This window comes from Oryza glaberrima, chromosome 8 (assembly GCF_000147395.1).
Source record: "Oryza glaberrima chromosome 8, OglaRS2, whole genome shotgun sequence".
In the NCBI taxonomy this organism is placed as follows: Eukaryota; Viridiplantae; Streptophyta; class Magnoliopsida; order Poales; family Poaceae; genus Oryza; species Oryza glaberrima.
In genome coordinates this window covers 2,856,460-2,871,575 of record NC_068333.1, presented here as the reverse complement: position 1 = coordinate 2,871,575, position 15,116 = coordinate 2,856,460, and the positions used below count along the sequence as shown (strand labels likewise).

The 15,116-nt window shown below is 40.9% G+C and overlaps 1 protein-coding gene and 1 pseudogene across 1 annotated transcript; one reads left to right on the top strand and one right to left on the bottom strand.

The window, feature by feature from the left end:
• Positions 1-52: 52 nt before the first annotated feature.
• LOC127781867 (uncharacterized) lies at positions 53-1,701 on the bottom strand (annotated as a pseudogene).
• A 1,532-nt stretch (positions 1,702-3,233) lies between these two features.
• LOC127782026 (uncharacterized) lies at positions 3,234-5,865 on the top strand. Its single transcript, XM_052309100.1, has 3 exons — positions 3,234-3,361; positions 3,559-3,830; positions 5,498-5,865. The coding sequence occupies exons 1-3, from the start codon at positions 3,234-3,236 to the stop codon at positions 5,704-5,706; spliced, it is 609 nt and encodes a 202-aa protein (XP_052165060.1). The 3' UTR covers positions 5,707-5,865.
• The last annotated feature ends 9,251 nt before the right edge of the window (positions 5,866-15,116 follow it).

Here is a 15,116-nt window from a genome sequence, read left to right as displayed (position 1 = left end):
CAAAATTTTGGCAAACTTGTCAAAATTTTGACATGATTTCTTATATAGTTACCAAAATTTGTTAGCAAACTAAATGTAGCTATTTTTTTAGCAACTTTATCAAAATTTGGTAAGGTTGAAAATGGCAGCAAAGTGAACAGACCCTTTCACATGCAGCTTTTACATGCAACAAGGCCCTACTAGGGCTGGTTGTGTCTTCGATTAACTTCAGATGAGGAGCAGAAGAAGTGGACTCGTATCAGGCCATCAGCGATGGCGGATTGTTTGAGAAACCCCGAACTGCTATACGGAGAAGTAAAAGGGTACGAATTATCCCCCCGAACTATCAAGGTTGACTGAATTACACTCCCAAATTCAAAAAATTCGAAAAACAGGCATTCTACATTCTCAATTATTGAAACCGAATAAATAATCCCCCTTGACTCAATCCGGAGTAGTTTTGGATCCACATGGCAGTTTAGTCAGCAATTTTTTTAAAAAAAAAATTAGTGGGCCCCACCGTCAGTTCTCCACCACTCTCTCTCTCTACTCTATCCCAATCTCCCCCCCCCCCCCCTCTCTCTCTCTCTGCTCACCAGCATGGCGGCGGCCCCGCGAGGGCGGGAGCAAGCAGCGCTGCCGGCGGCGGAGGGCAGCGGGCGGCTGAGACGGAAGCGGAGCGGGCGGCCGGCAGCTTCGCCGCACCATCGCAGCCACCTCGCCCAGCGGCTTCTTCAGGACGGCGTCCGCGGGCTCCTCCCGCTCCACGTAGGTGGTCGCGTTGCCGACGTAGCTGCGCAGCGCGCGGCAGAAATCCGGCGACCTCACGCGCCACCGCAGGTCCACCCAATACCCCATGCTGCAGCGCCTCGCCGCGGTGTCGGATTTGGCTATGCTCGCCGACGAACTGACGACGGCGGCTAGCTTCTTCCACAGGTACGCCGACACCGCCTGCACGCTCGTCGCGCGCGCCTCCTCGCGCAGCCTGGCGATGTCGGCGGCCTCGACATAGTAGAGCCGCTCGACGAAGCTCGCCTCCCCAGTGAGCGGGTTCACCTCGTGCTCGTGGTCCCACGGCACGAACATCCCGTCGACGGCGGCGCTGTACCTCGGCGGGGAGTGGGGACGGCTCAGCACCGACCGGTCAAGGTTCAGGCCTCCGGCGAATGTCCCCGTGCGCGCGAACTCCGACCACGACCGGAGGAGCACCACCACGATGTGGCCGTTGCCGAGGAGGTGGTTGCTAGCCCACACCACGGCTGATGCGGCAGGTGATGCGGAGGCGGCGGCGGCGGGGGATGAGGAGGACGACGACGAGGATGGTGACGGAGGAGTGGAGACGACTCGGGCGCTGGCTGCGGCGGCCATGGCGGAGAGGCGAGAGCTTGCTCTTCTCGGCCGTGGCGGTGGCGTCGCCGGAGTTCACTGACGGTGGCGCCATTGATGGTGAGAGCTTGCTCTTCTCTCCTGTGACGACGAGGACGACGCTCGGGCTGTGCCCGCTCTCCCGACGCGCCGCGAGCTCTGTCATCGGCCCCGCTGTGCCCGCTCTCCCGACGGTGCCACACAGAGAGAGAGGGGGGGAGGGGGGAAGCCGCGCCGAGCGGCCGCCGCCACCTCCTCATCCCCCGCCCCCGCCGCCGCCACCTCCTCGGCGCCGCCCGCCGCTGCCGCATCTTCCCCGCGCTCCACCTCTCTGCCATGGCCGCCGCAGCCAGAGCCCGAGCGTCGTCTCCACTCCTCCGTTGCCATCCTCGTCGTCCTCCTCCTCATCCCCCCTCCTCGGCGCCGCCCGCCGCCGTCGCGTCCTCCCCGCGCTCCGCGGCCGCCCGCACGCCGCCGCCGCTGACCCGTCTGAGAGAGAGAGGAAGAGTGAGAGAGAGAAAAGAGAGAGGATGAGGAGTATGACATGTTGGTCCCATATTTTTTTAATGACTAGAGTGCTGACTGGACTGCCACACGAACGTCACCGTAGACTAGAATCACCGCGGATTGGATCGAGGGGGGTAATTTGTCCGGTTTGCATAGTTGGGGGTGAAGAATACCCGGTTTTATGGTTCATGGGGTAATTCAGACGACCGCGATAGTTCGGTGGGGTAATTCGTACTTTTTCCTATGGAGAATCCGCCATCGCAGACGTGAGTCAACTTCTTTGCAACAATCCGAGCAAGAGAGAGAGAAGTACAAGAAAATTACTCCCTCTGTATAAATTGATCTACATATAGGTTTTTTTTTTATTTCTAAATGATCTACATATTTGTGTTCATTCATGAAGTCTATTCGTTATTTGTGCATTGGACTAAATGTACATTGATGCATGCATTCATGCACACAAGTATTTATAACCCAAATGCAATATCTTGATTTGCTATTGGGTAAAAAATAGTAGGGATGGTGCAGCATCAATGTACAAGATGCATATAAGTGTTTTCCATTCTCTTATATTATCTCCATTCTAAAATAAAAATATTTTTAAGATATTCTAAAATATAAGTGTTTATAAGATGGATACAAATGCTAAAGAATAATGTGAAAATGATTGAAGAAAGGTTTTGTGTTTGGTTGAGAAGAGAAAATACGTGAAAAAGTAAATAAATAATGGTTGTAATTGATTTGGAGGATAGACTAGGTAAAAAAATAGCTCAATTTTAATAAAGTAAGGTATTGTTCTAAAAATACTTCATTGTAAGATCGAGGTATGCATAAGAAACGACATAGAAAGAAATAAGACACACGTGGCTAAACACTGGAGGAAAATATATGATGAAAACTATATATATATATATATATATATATATATATATATATATATATATATATATATATTGGAAACCTAACAAATATCGTTGGATAAAAATATATGTTTAAAATTCGTCCACGTTATCATGACTAAAATTTTTTTACTCACAAATTCACTCGTGAGTAAAATTTTTACTCATGTTTATATGGACGAATCTTGGACATCCATTTTCAATCCAAATCTCCATTGCATATCTACTTTGTATATATAAACATAGGTAAGCGACAGCACATCTGCGAGTAAATACTCTGTCATTGCGCCTCTCGCTGTCCCGTGGGCCATCCGCGGTGCGCCTCACGTCTGGAACACGGGAGAACCCCGGACAAAATTGGGGCAGCACCGCGTGACACATTAGTTTAATAATTTAGAAGAAGAAGCTATCTAAAACTTTGTTAATAAACATTGGATTCGTATGTGGAGAGAGAGAGAGAGAGAGGAGACGGGGTTAGACTGGATGAAGACGACCCACTATATAAAACGCGCCAAGCGCCGCTTTTGGCCCAAGAATGTGACGCAGGGAGTACACAACGTGCACAGTCAGGTCAACAGCTGGCTGCAGCTTTATGTCAGTTTCCCTACTTTGTGTGTGTTTTACCGTACCACACCACAAAATATTTTCAATTTAAAATTATTTTCTCGCACCAAATTGAATACTCTATCTGGTAGTGGGACCCGAAAAGAAAATCCAAACCTAAACTCGCAACAACTGTTACTCCTGATTATTTTTTTTTCCCAAATCCAAAAAGGCTAGATGCGCCCCCAGTATAAAGTCCACAAAGAGTCAAGCCATGTTGTTCATCTCTCCCAATCTTCAACTTCAAGAACCAACCAAGGCTCTTGTCGCCATCCCCCATTCGCACCTGTTTCCCGTCTCTCCTCCTCTGCTCTCTCTCCCCGTATATGGCGGCCACTCAGCTCTGGGCTCTCGCGCCATTGGCGCTCCTCCTCGTCCTGCAGCTCGCCGGCGCGTGTCACGCCGTCCCCCAGAGCCTCGAGGCCGAGCAGGCGTCGGTCTCCCACTTTCAGCCGCCCATGATGAACTGGATCAACGGTAAGTCATGCATGCTGCTTTAACAACTTCTCTCGACTTGTGGTTCCTCAGTAAAACGAGGTGAGCCATTATCTCATGATTAATTGAGTATTAACTATTTTAAATTTCAAAAATAGATTAATATGATTTTTGAAAGCAACTTTCATATAGAAATTTTTTTTTTTAAAAAACACACCGTTTAGTAGTTTGAAAAGCGTACGGCGGAAAACACGACTCATTCTCCCCTATCTCCCCGGAACGAACAAAGCCTAAATTCAGGTCTTTGTTCGTCTTGCTTTTCTTACACATAGATAGTAATACAATACAAATTGTGATAAGCAAGCGTTCATGCGCCATGTTACCTTGATAAAAAGTTGTAATCATCACCTGTGATCAGGGTTTCCAATTTCGAAACTAAGGTTTCTTTCGGTGATTTTGGAAATTTCGGATTTTTTTGGTATGAAATTTTTTGAAATTTTGACTGAATTTGAATAAAATTTGATCAAATTCACAAAAATTTGCAAAAAACCGAAAGTTTCGGACGAGATATGACCATTTTGGTGGGGGCGAAATTTCCGAATTTTGAACCGAAATTTCAAACTCTGCCTGTGATGTGATATTAGTGGTTTCCATTCTGTACATGATCGATTTTGGTGGACAAAAGATTTGCATATATACGATAATACTATTGGTCGGTCGACCGACGGGGGGAGCAAAAAAAATCGGACGCTCCCCCCGCGGCCCTGTCCCCACGCACAGTGATATTATTGGCCCCACCACAATATATGTCCCCACCTACAACAAATCAACCATATATTTTGGAAACCCTATATTAAGAGAATTTGGTTTATTTTTTGTTCCACAAAAAATATTGCACCTAGTATATTCACAATGTTTCACTATGTATAAACCTAATGTTGCAGTGAACTGAAATATTCCATTGCAACAAAAAACCCACATATTTTGGAAACCCCCTATTAAGGGAGTTCGTTTTATTTTTGTTCCACCGAAAAATGTTTCACCTAGTGTATTTATAATGTTTTATTATGTATGGACCAAATGTTGCAGTGAACTGAAACAATTTTTTGCTATTTGCTGAAACATTGTTTTTATATAAGGTACAACACCCGATTTAAACGAGTGAAACATTTTCGATCTACTTAGTGAAACAATTCCGATATACCTGGTGGAACATCGTGCAACATTTAAAAATAATTTAATAATAAGCTAAAAAAATTTTCGTCGGAATATATCCATGTGTGGTCTTGTTTTGAAGATTTAATTGCAATGAATTTAATGGTGCAATCGGATCATGATTTGGATAAGTAATTTAAGAGAAAAATTAGTTTAAAGTAGTTTTTGCACGTAAATCGGGCGCTGACGTCAGCGCCCGATTTTAATTGGCTCCCATCGGGCGTCCGAGGGGGAGTCACGTCCGCATATATACGTATATCTTTCTCAGTTTTTTAGTCCTGCAAATTGGAAAAAAGCTGATCGATCGATCGATCTCTCAGGGTGTGTTTAGTTTACACTAAAATTAAAAGTTTAGTTGAAATTAGAATGATGTGATGGAAAAGTTGAAAGTTTGTGTGTATAGGAAAGTTTTGATGTGATGTAAAAGTTGAAAGTTTGAAGAAAAATTTTGCAACTAAACACGGCGTCATCACTCTCGCTCTTTCTGCGCGTAGGAATGGTCGGATTGTGCATTGCCTCCGCCGCCGTCGCCGTCGCGGCGGAGTTGTCTCGGGAGCAGGCGTGCCTGGGCCTGCTTCTGTGCCTCGCCTTCCATGCCGGTATCGCGCTCGTCATCCGCGTCGCCGCCGCCCCTGACGCCGGCCGGTCGCTCGCTCGCACGCAGAGTCGCCGGAATCGGAGTTTACTCTATAGTTATTACTAGTAGTACTATATATAAATATAGATATGGAGTATATAATTATAGGGATGTGTGATGTGTGCTTGTCTTAACTTTATCTTGTTTTGTTCAGCTATATATTCGCCCTGAAAAGTTGCTTGAATTATCTAAAATAAATATTTTGTTTACTGTTTGCTATGAGTATGTAACAATCCTGCGTCGTCCCGTGCTTTTTCCCAACAGAAAGATAAGGACATCATGATATGCTACTAGTAAACTAGTAATATAATAGCATAAAAAGGGAAAAAGTAACAAAGATGGCCTAAACTTGGTTATGTGGGCCAAGCCTGCGTCAACATGCATTAGCCTCACTTGTTTAATGAATGACAAATATTAGTAGTAAATACTGGCTGAAAGTGACAAGCTAGAACAGAAGTACAGAACGATGACCAAAACAGTATTTACTTTTGTTTAGAGGGTACAAGCTAAGATGCACACGATCACACTACCCACGCATACACGTTACACAGGGAAGTGTTTAGTTAGGTAAAAATGAATTTACAGTTATAATCCATGTATTTATATCATGTGAGACATCCAATCAAATGATATTGGATATCTGGGAAGGCTATTGAATGGGTTAGATGAACGCAAGGATTTCCGGTAATTTTCGTTTTGGGTTCACAATTACATACACACATACGCATCCAACACACGCGTACTATTATTTACAGACTTCCATAGCTTTTTCCCATTCGGCTTCCACAAATCAATTTCTTGTTAATTTCCTACCATGGGCAAAAAAGAAAAAGAGAGGGTCTCCATCCATCTCGCGTTGAAAAGGAGAAAAACATAAGCATGAAGCAACCATCTCCGTCCGACTTGCATCTGAGCCACTCTGCTTCAAATAACAGCACATGCTTGTCCAGTCAATTATTATAAAACGTTTATGGCCTCAATCTATCTATCGTACACTAAATAGATTTTTGGGTGGCCTATCAGATCTATCGGGATTGTTATATTGTAGCATTGGAATTGAAAGAAATTGAGATCGATCAAGGCGGCGGCCGGTAGTGAACTCATCTGACTTGTAATTGAGAATTGCTCATAGCTAGCACTCATCACCCAAAATCCGTCCCAATTAATCCCCCCTGGACAATCCAATTGTTTCTGGAATATTCGCATATATTCTCCAGAATAATACAAGTAAGTACCAGATGCTAGCCACAGCAGTGAAATTGCTTAATGGCGTTAGATTTTTTTTCTAGTAATCACGGAACTATTTGGGTTAATCACAGGCGAAATTTGTGGTGTTCTTTAGTGAATGAAGCGGAAAGGTTTACACAAACCAAAGGCCAAACCCAAGCAGATAAGCACATAAAGCACTCCAATGGCATAGTTGTAAATATCTATGACGTCAAGAGGCATTAGTGTGTTACGGTCCGATGGTATGATCGTAAATGCCTATGAAATAAAGGGGCGTAATGGTACGGTCGCACGGTTGTAAGTCATAAGCCCGATCTTTTGGTCTAATAGTCCCGTTTAGTTCCCCAAAAGTTTTTCCAAAAACATCACATTGAATCTTAATTTAGACATATGTATAAAGCATTAAATATAGATTAAAAGAAAAACTAATTGCACATTTAGGGGGGAGATTGCGAGACAAATCTTTTGAGCCTAATTAGTCCATAATTAACCATAAGTGCTACAGTAACCCACATGTGCTAATGATGGATTAATTAGGCTCAAAAGATTTGTCTCGTGGTTTCCAGGCGAGTTATGAAATTAGTTTATTCATTCGTATCTAAAAATCATTTCCGATATCTGATCAAACGTCCGATGTGACACCAAAAAATTTTCATTTTGCGAACTAAACATGCCCGTAAAAGGAAAATTTTGAACTTGACTTTGAACTTTATTTCAAGATATTTTTAACGTAATTTTATTTTAGCGTTGGCTTTTAAGTCACTACGAACAAATATATAAAAGTTTTACCTATAATTTAATTTTATGTGGCTTATTAGGAAATATGGCAAACCGATGAGGCTCTAAAACTTTTATATATTTGTTCGTATAAACTTAAAAACCAACGCTAAAAACACTGGTAGAGAAACCATCTTTGGTCGGTCGACCAAATTCCACAATAGTCCCGGTTCCATTAAAAATCGGGACTAAAAACGATTTTTAGTCCCGGTTAAAATTTTTTTTGATCTTTAGTCTCGGTTGGTCTTTCATCCCCTGTCAGAGGCATGTCAGGGGGCCGAGGATCTTTAGTCCCGGTTGATACTACTAACCGGGACTAAAGATTAACACTTTAGTTCGGTTGGTACTACCAACCGGAAGTAAAGATCATTTAGATCTTTAGTCAACCGGGAACAAAAATCTACTAGTCCCGGTTGGAGTTATCAACTGGGAGTAAATATTTCTCTCCCACATCTGATCGGTTAAGTCCCAGACAGATATTTAGATAAGATTGTATCATCCCCTCTTCCTCTTCTCAGATCCAATCCCCTTCCTCCTCCCCTCCCTTCTCCTCCTCCCCCTCCTCCCCTTCCTCCTCCTCCCCTCTACTCCCTCCCATCAGCCGGCCAGCGGCGGCAGGCAGGCGGTGGCGGCGGCTGGCTTGTTTGGTTATATATATATATATATATATATATATATATATATATATATAAAATTTGTGATTCACTGGACGTATATTTTTTTTAGAATTTGTGATTCATTGCATCGCATAGATCTGAGATGTATAATCTTGTATAATCTATGATGTATTTAATTTGTGTGTAATTTTTTTAGGATTTGTGATGTATTTGATCTGTGTGTATAGGTAACTTAATATTTTAGGATGTTGATTTGGGGATGTGCATCCCACTCGATTTGGGAGAAAATATAGGGATTAACTATTAGCCATTAGCAAATCAACAATGAAAAAAAAAAGAAAAGGGACCTCGAGGTTGGGAGAAAATACAGGGATTAACTTTAGCCATTAGCAAATCAACAATGGAAAAAAAGAAGAAAAGGGACCTCCGGTTAGTAACACCAACCGGGAGTAAAGATTCCATCTTTAGTCTCGGTTGGTGTTACTACCGGGACTAAAGATCGATCTTTTTTCCCGGTTATTTGAACCGGGACTGAAGTCCCGGATTACAAAGGGTTCTGAACCGGGAGTAAAGAGCATTTCTTCACCAGCGAAAAATTACGTGAAAATATGTTAAAATCAATTTTAACTTCAAAATCAAGTTTAAAAATTTAAATTGTTAGCTTTTGTTTTAGCTATTAGGCCAACCGATGAGGCTCTCAAGTCTCTCAACCTTTAAGAAAAATGTCAACCTCAGGCTGAGTTCCAGTAATCATATTAACGCCTTAGCTACCTTTTCGATCTGTTTGCTTTTAATAAACGCATTTTCAAGTTACTAAAACGTGCATGTTTAATAAATACTTTCTATATGAGTTTTTCTTAAAATATCAAATAAATCAATTTTCACATTTGCAATATTTAATTAATTATGAGCTAATACCCGGTTCTCGTTATATTTGAAGGATAAAACTTAAGCCAGCCTCTTATTAGGACGCATCGTACCAACCCAAACAGAAACACCACGAGCAAGCTTCTGGACCACTGTATTTTTTTTACAATTTGATATTTTTAGAAAACTTATTCTACAAATAGAAAAAAAATATACTACAAATAATCCTTTTTACGATGCTAACGCCATTGGTGCCGTAGTCTAACATGACGGAGCTAATGACGTTGGCATGCATTGTGTCCCCCTCGCCTCCTTGTGAAAACTAAGTCATTAATGTGAATGGGAACGGTGCTGAGGACCTATTTGTATTTTTTAATATATATATATATATAGCAGAAAAAGACATATTTGTAAAAAAAATATTTACAAATAGGGCGGCATCAACGTTATTGGCATTGATTGCTCTGGTTCGGACGCTCGATCTCGAGGCCAAAATATTGAACGCCCTTCCCCTCGGGTGTTTAGTCCAGGTGTAAAGTTTAGCGTGTCACAACGGGTATTATATAGGGTGTCGCATAGAGTGTTCGGGCACTAATAAAAAATAATCACGAAATCCACCAGTAAACCGTGAGATGAATTTATTAAGCCTAATTAATCTATCATTAGAAAATATTTTTTGTAAAACCACATTGTCAAATCATGGAGCAATTAGACTTAAAAGATTTGTCTCGTAAATTAGTCGCAATATGTGCAATTAGTTATTTTTTACCTTATATTTAATATTTTATATAGGTACGTGTTCAAACCTTCGATATAACAGGATGAAAAATTTTACGATGAAATTTAAACAGGGTCTTCTTATTTGTGTTCACTCACATCCATCCTTTCTCGTCACTTTTTTCTATGCTCACTACTCTCTCCATGCTTGGGGCAGGTGAGACCGTGAGACGGTGAGAGGCATAGATGAGCATGACTCTCTCTCTCCTCTCTCTTACTCAATAGATATACATGTAATAACTTTTTCATCTATACTTCAAATACTTTTTCCTCTAAAATTATTAATATGTTTTATGAACTAATTATACTATTGGATTTATCGTAATTAAATATTTGTAGCAAGATCTCACATGCTTATTTTTCTATGATTTTTAGTTTTTTTATTGCATTGGATATGTAATGAATGTTGCACGTAGTGTTATGTCAATGTTTCAACAAATCTTTTCTCATGTTTCATCACGTTTTTCTAAATATTGCATGTTGTCGACGGGGGTATCCGTAAATCGGATATAGAGGGTATTGGGGTCCGTTGGTACGAGGATCGACGTAGTACGATATCAAGCAAACAAAAAACAAGGATTATACTGGTTCAGGCCCCTTGGTAGGTAATAGCTCTAATCCAGTTGATATGGGATTATATGATGGAAACCACATATTGCAAAGGGAATAGCAGAACTCGATGATACCGACGAAAACGTAGTCGAGTTGGTCCGACTAGACCTCACGGCGACTTGGCTCCTGCACGCTCCGACTTCGTAGGCTGTGGTGGGTGTGTTGGCGGTGATATTCGATGTCTTAGGTCCTGCCCAGGGGGTCCCTTATATACTGCGGGTCAGTTGATCTCCAAGTAGGACTCGGAGATGTCGGACCCCTCACGATATGGTAAAGACCCGGTCTTGTCCGAGTAGAACTCCTTCAATCCGTAGATACCGTCCCTATCACGTAATAGATTTCCTTAACGTATACGGAAACTATCCGTATACGCGCGGGTATACCGTATCGGTATACAACGTGCATTCAAGGATAGATGGTATACCTTATCCGTAACCCTGACACATGTGATGTTCTATTGGATGTTATACCAAGTATCTTTCTTGATATTTTAATACTTACAACTCGATGTATCGTACCTACTATAAAAATATTTTAATAAAATTAAGTATTTGCAAATATATTGTATGTTTCATATATTTTTTTGGTGTTTTTCACTTGTTAGGAAATACATGTTTTGTATAGTGGTCGTCATTATTGCAGTCAATAATTTTAGTTGTTGCACCTTTCTGAAACATTATATAAAGTAAGATGAAACATTAGACAAAGTGATGAAACAATTTTCCGTAAACGATGAAGCAATTGTTTATTTATTATCCAAATATAGTCATGTGGATCTTGTTATAAAAATTAAATTATAACAAATCCTATGGTTGCATAGATAGTTTAGGAGGAAAAAATTTAAAGTTAATCAAAAAGTAAGAGAAGGTAGAGAGAGAGAGAGGAGGGGGTGTGGAAGGTACATGCATGACAATAGTAATGTGTGACGAGCATTCGCAGCAGTTGTATGGTGTATGCAACAACCACTTGCATGTGGTTGTATTGTGGTCCAGAACTCAGATAGCAACTTGGCAATTGGCAACGTCGTCCAATCCAAGCCTCCAAGGTCGTCTCGTCTCCACCTGCACGACACCAGTAAATAAATGAAGTAAGAACGTCCGGAGGAATTACAGTCATCTCGGATTGAGATCGGTGCAGTCCTAATTGCGACTAAACCTTAGAATTACAAGTATTTTTAGCCATTTATTTTTTTATCAATGGTCCAGATCAATTCCTACAGTGTTCATTCTAAAGTGCCGTGAGCTAGTAATTTAATAAAAAATTATTTATAGTAAGGAGGAAGAAAGGAGAAGAATATAACTATATATATACAATCTTGCATACTTCCTCTGTCCCAATAAAAGACAACTTGACCCTCCTAGTACAACAAATCTGAACAATATCACGTCCCCTCCTAGATTGCCTTTTTTGGGACGGAGGGAGTACACGGTAGTGTCAGAACAGTTAATTTTCTTCTCTGCATCAGCCCACCGAGCCTGAACATGGGAAACAGGCCATGTTGCTTCGGACAGCGATCGGCGTGTCTAAGGCCTTGTTTAGTTCCCAAAAATTTTACCGAAAAACATCACATCGAATATTTGGACACATGCATGGAATATTAAATATAGCTAAAAAACTAATTGCACAGTTTGCATGGAAATCGCTTGACGAATCTTTTGAGCCATGATTAGCCATAGTACTATAGTAACCCACATGCTAATGACGGATTAATTAAGCTTAATAAATTCGTCTCGTGGTTTCCAGGCGAGTTATAAAATTAGTTTTTTTCATTCGTGTCTAAAAACCCCTTCCGACATCGATCCAGTCTTACATTCGATGTGACACAAAAAGTTTTTTTCTTTTCACAAACTAAACACACCCTAATTCCATTCTGCTGGATTCCTTTTGTTGTCATCCATGAAGAGGCTCTGTAAGATCCCATAGAGTAGAAATGGAATAAGTCATTTGACATGATACAATTCTCTATTTATTACACTTACTTTTTATTATAGTATGGAAATGTATTCATTTTCTTTGCATCGATTACGATCTGCAATATTACTATCGGAGTAAAAGAAGGGATCTAAGGAAGAACGTAGGCTAAACTTTTTGATTTTTTATTAGTAACAAGTATTTACTTTGTTTGGACGTAAGAAACTTGCAATATTGAGGGGGATAAATACCAACTAATCAAGAGACGCGAGACAATCCACAGAGCAATTGATCGTGATCAAATTTGTAAGCCCACTTGAATATTGAGCATTTACCCATAAGATGCAGCAGTGCAGTCAAATGCCTTTCTAATTTCCTATTCTTCGGCTCCCAGAAACAAATGTATTGTTAATTTCCTACTCCATCCACATCCAAGTCCTGCCCAAGCCAAGAATACGCACGTACTCAGAAAGTTAGAAATCTCTTGGCGCAACTGAAGTTCTTCTGTTCTCATAGAAAAAAGATGCTCTTCCTTGAGGTAGTAGTCGAACCCCATGCGATGGTGAGATTAATTGGAATTTTGTTAGGTAGTGTTGACTGTTGAAAGGCAAGTTAAAGTTACTTAACGAGTACTATATAACTAAATTGAGCAGAAGAGAAAAGACGCATTCATCATCCATAAACGGTCGCCACCACTCTTTTTTTCTTAATCATAGTAGACAGCAACTGTAAAATGATACAGAGGATTAGGAAGCGTGCAACCCTTTCTCAGGGCAATAGCCATCATAGCGTCATCCTGGCGCATACAAAGCAGTAGCGATGGTTTCGGGTGTTCGGCTGGACCGCTGGGCTTACGACAAACTATAGGTTCTATCTCTATCTTGATAACAAACTCTATCCAGCTAATCACCCAAAAACATCACAATTATACATATACTCCCTCAGTTTTAAAATATTTAACTCCGTTAATTTTTTTAAATATGTTTAACCGTTCGTCTTATTAAAAAAATTTAAGTAATTATTAATTTTTTTTCCTATCATTTGTTTCATTGTTAAATATATTTATATGTATACGTATAGTTTTACATATTTCACAAAAGTTTTTGAATAAAACAAATGGTCAAACATGTGCTAAAAAGTTAACGGTGTCAAATATTTAAAAACGGATGGAGTATATGTTTAACAGCCACTAGTAGAACGGTCAAGAGGTTGAGCATTTTATAAACCGATATGACTCGCACGCGATTTTCACTATTCTACAAAAAAAAAACGCTATTATTAAATTGATTGCGCGGCACCACGAGTCACAAGAGATAGGAACACAAGAGATTACTCCCTCCATTTTATAATATAAGGCACAACCACTTTTCTTAGATTTCCATAATATAAAGCATACATGCAAGCATGCAATTAACTATGACATCTTCTCCATTAAATTATTACTTTTTTAAATCCTCAACTCTCATATTATCTAATCCTATTGGATGCATGCATTAGTATTTGTTAGAGCACCCGCAATGGTAAAGTAAGGTGCTATCTATAAAACATGTACATCTCAGCAATAGACTAGATTAATAGTAAACCACCTCAATAGTACGTCTACATGGATACCTATAGATCTCTAATACATTGTCTCGTTTTTCTCTATAGACTATCTCTAGATTAGTAGATGTTTTGCTCTCTCTCTTTATTTAATCTCTTCCAAGTAGGAAAATATGCTGACATGGATCTCTTGTAGGAGCCTATAGATAACCATTGTGGGTGCTCTTAGGATGATCCAAACTGTAAGATGATAATAATTATTTCTTGGTTTTTGAATTAAGGGTAATTATGCCTTATATTTTGGAATGGAGGGAGTAATTTTTCGTCAGATTATCCATACGAGGACAAGTTTTATCAACAATCCACGCAGTAGACACTCCGTCCCTATATAAAGTCGACGGTCTCGCATGGTATATCGCACTGCACCACCACAAGATCTATCGGCTCGGCCGCGTGCCTAGGAAATCAAAAGTTGCTTAAAGGTATATATGTATTTATTTACATCCTTTTTTTGTCTTGCTTAATTTCGCCATTACATTTACACGATCGATTATACTTATTGTTAATTCTCTGCTCTCTGCAATCCGCGGCAGGATTTAATGGAGAACAGCAAGGTGAGCATGGTTGGCCTGTGCATTGCTTCTGCGGCCGTCGCCGCCGCCGCCGCCGCGGCGACGACGACGGCGGCGGAGGAGACATGGAGGCGGGCGTGCTTGGGCCTGGCTCTGTGCCTCGGCTTCCACGCTGGCATTGCGCTTGTCGTGCGCGCGGTCTCCTCCGCGCACCGCCGCCCGTGACGCGTCGATCGATGATCAGGTTCTCGATCGGCTCTGTATTTGTGCTTGCTTCTGCATCGTTTTGGTTAATTTTAGTCGCTTTAAAAGCAAGTTTAATAGTATAGCCCCACTACTAACTTCAATTCACCTATAGCCAATCTAATAGTTAATTCATATAATAGTTACATACTACACTATTAAAACATGGTCGCACTTTTTATACACACACTACGTCTTGGAGTCCGTGTTACAACTGGCTACGAATATGTAGCCTACTCATTTTCTCTCTCCTTATTTATCTTCTTAAAATATGTTTGTAGCTGGCTTATATCTAGCATGCTATTGTATCTGCTATAAGAGCAAGTTCAAT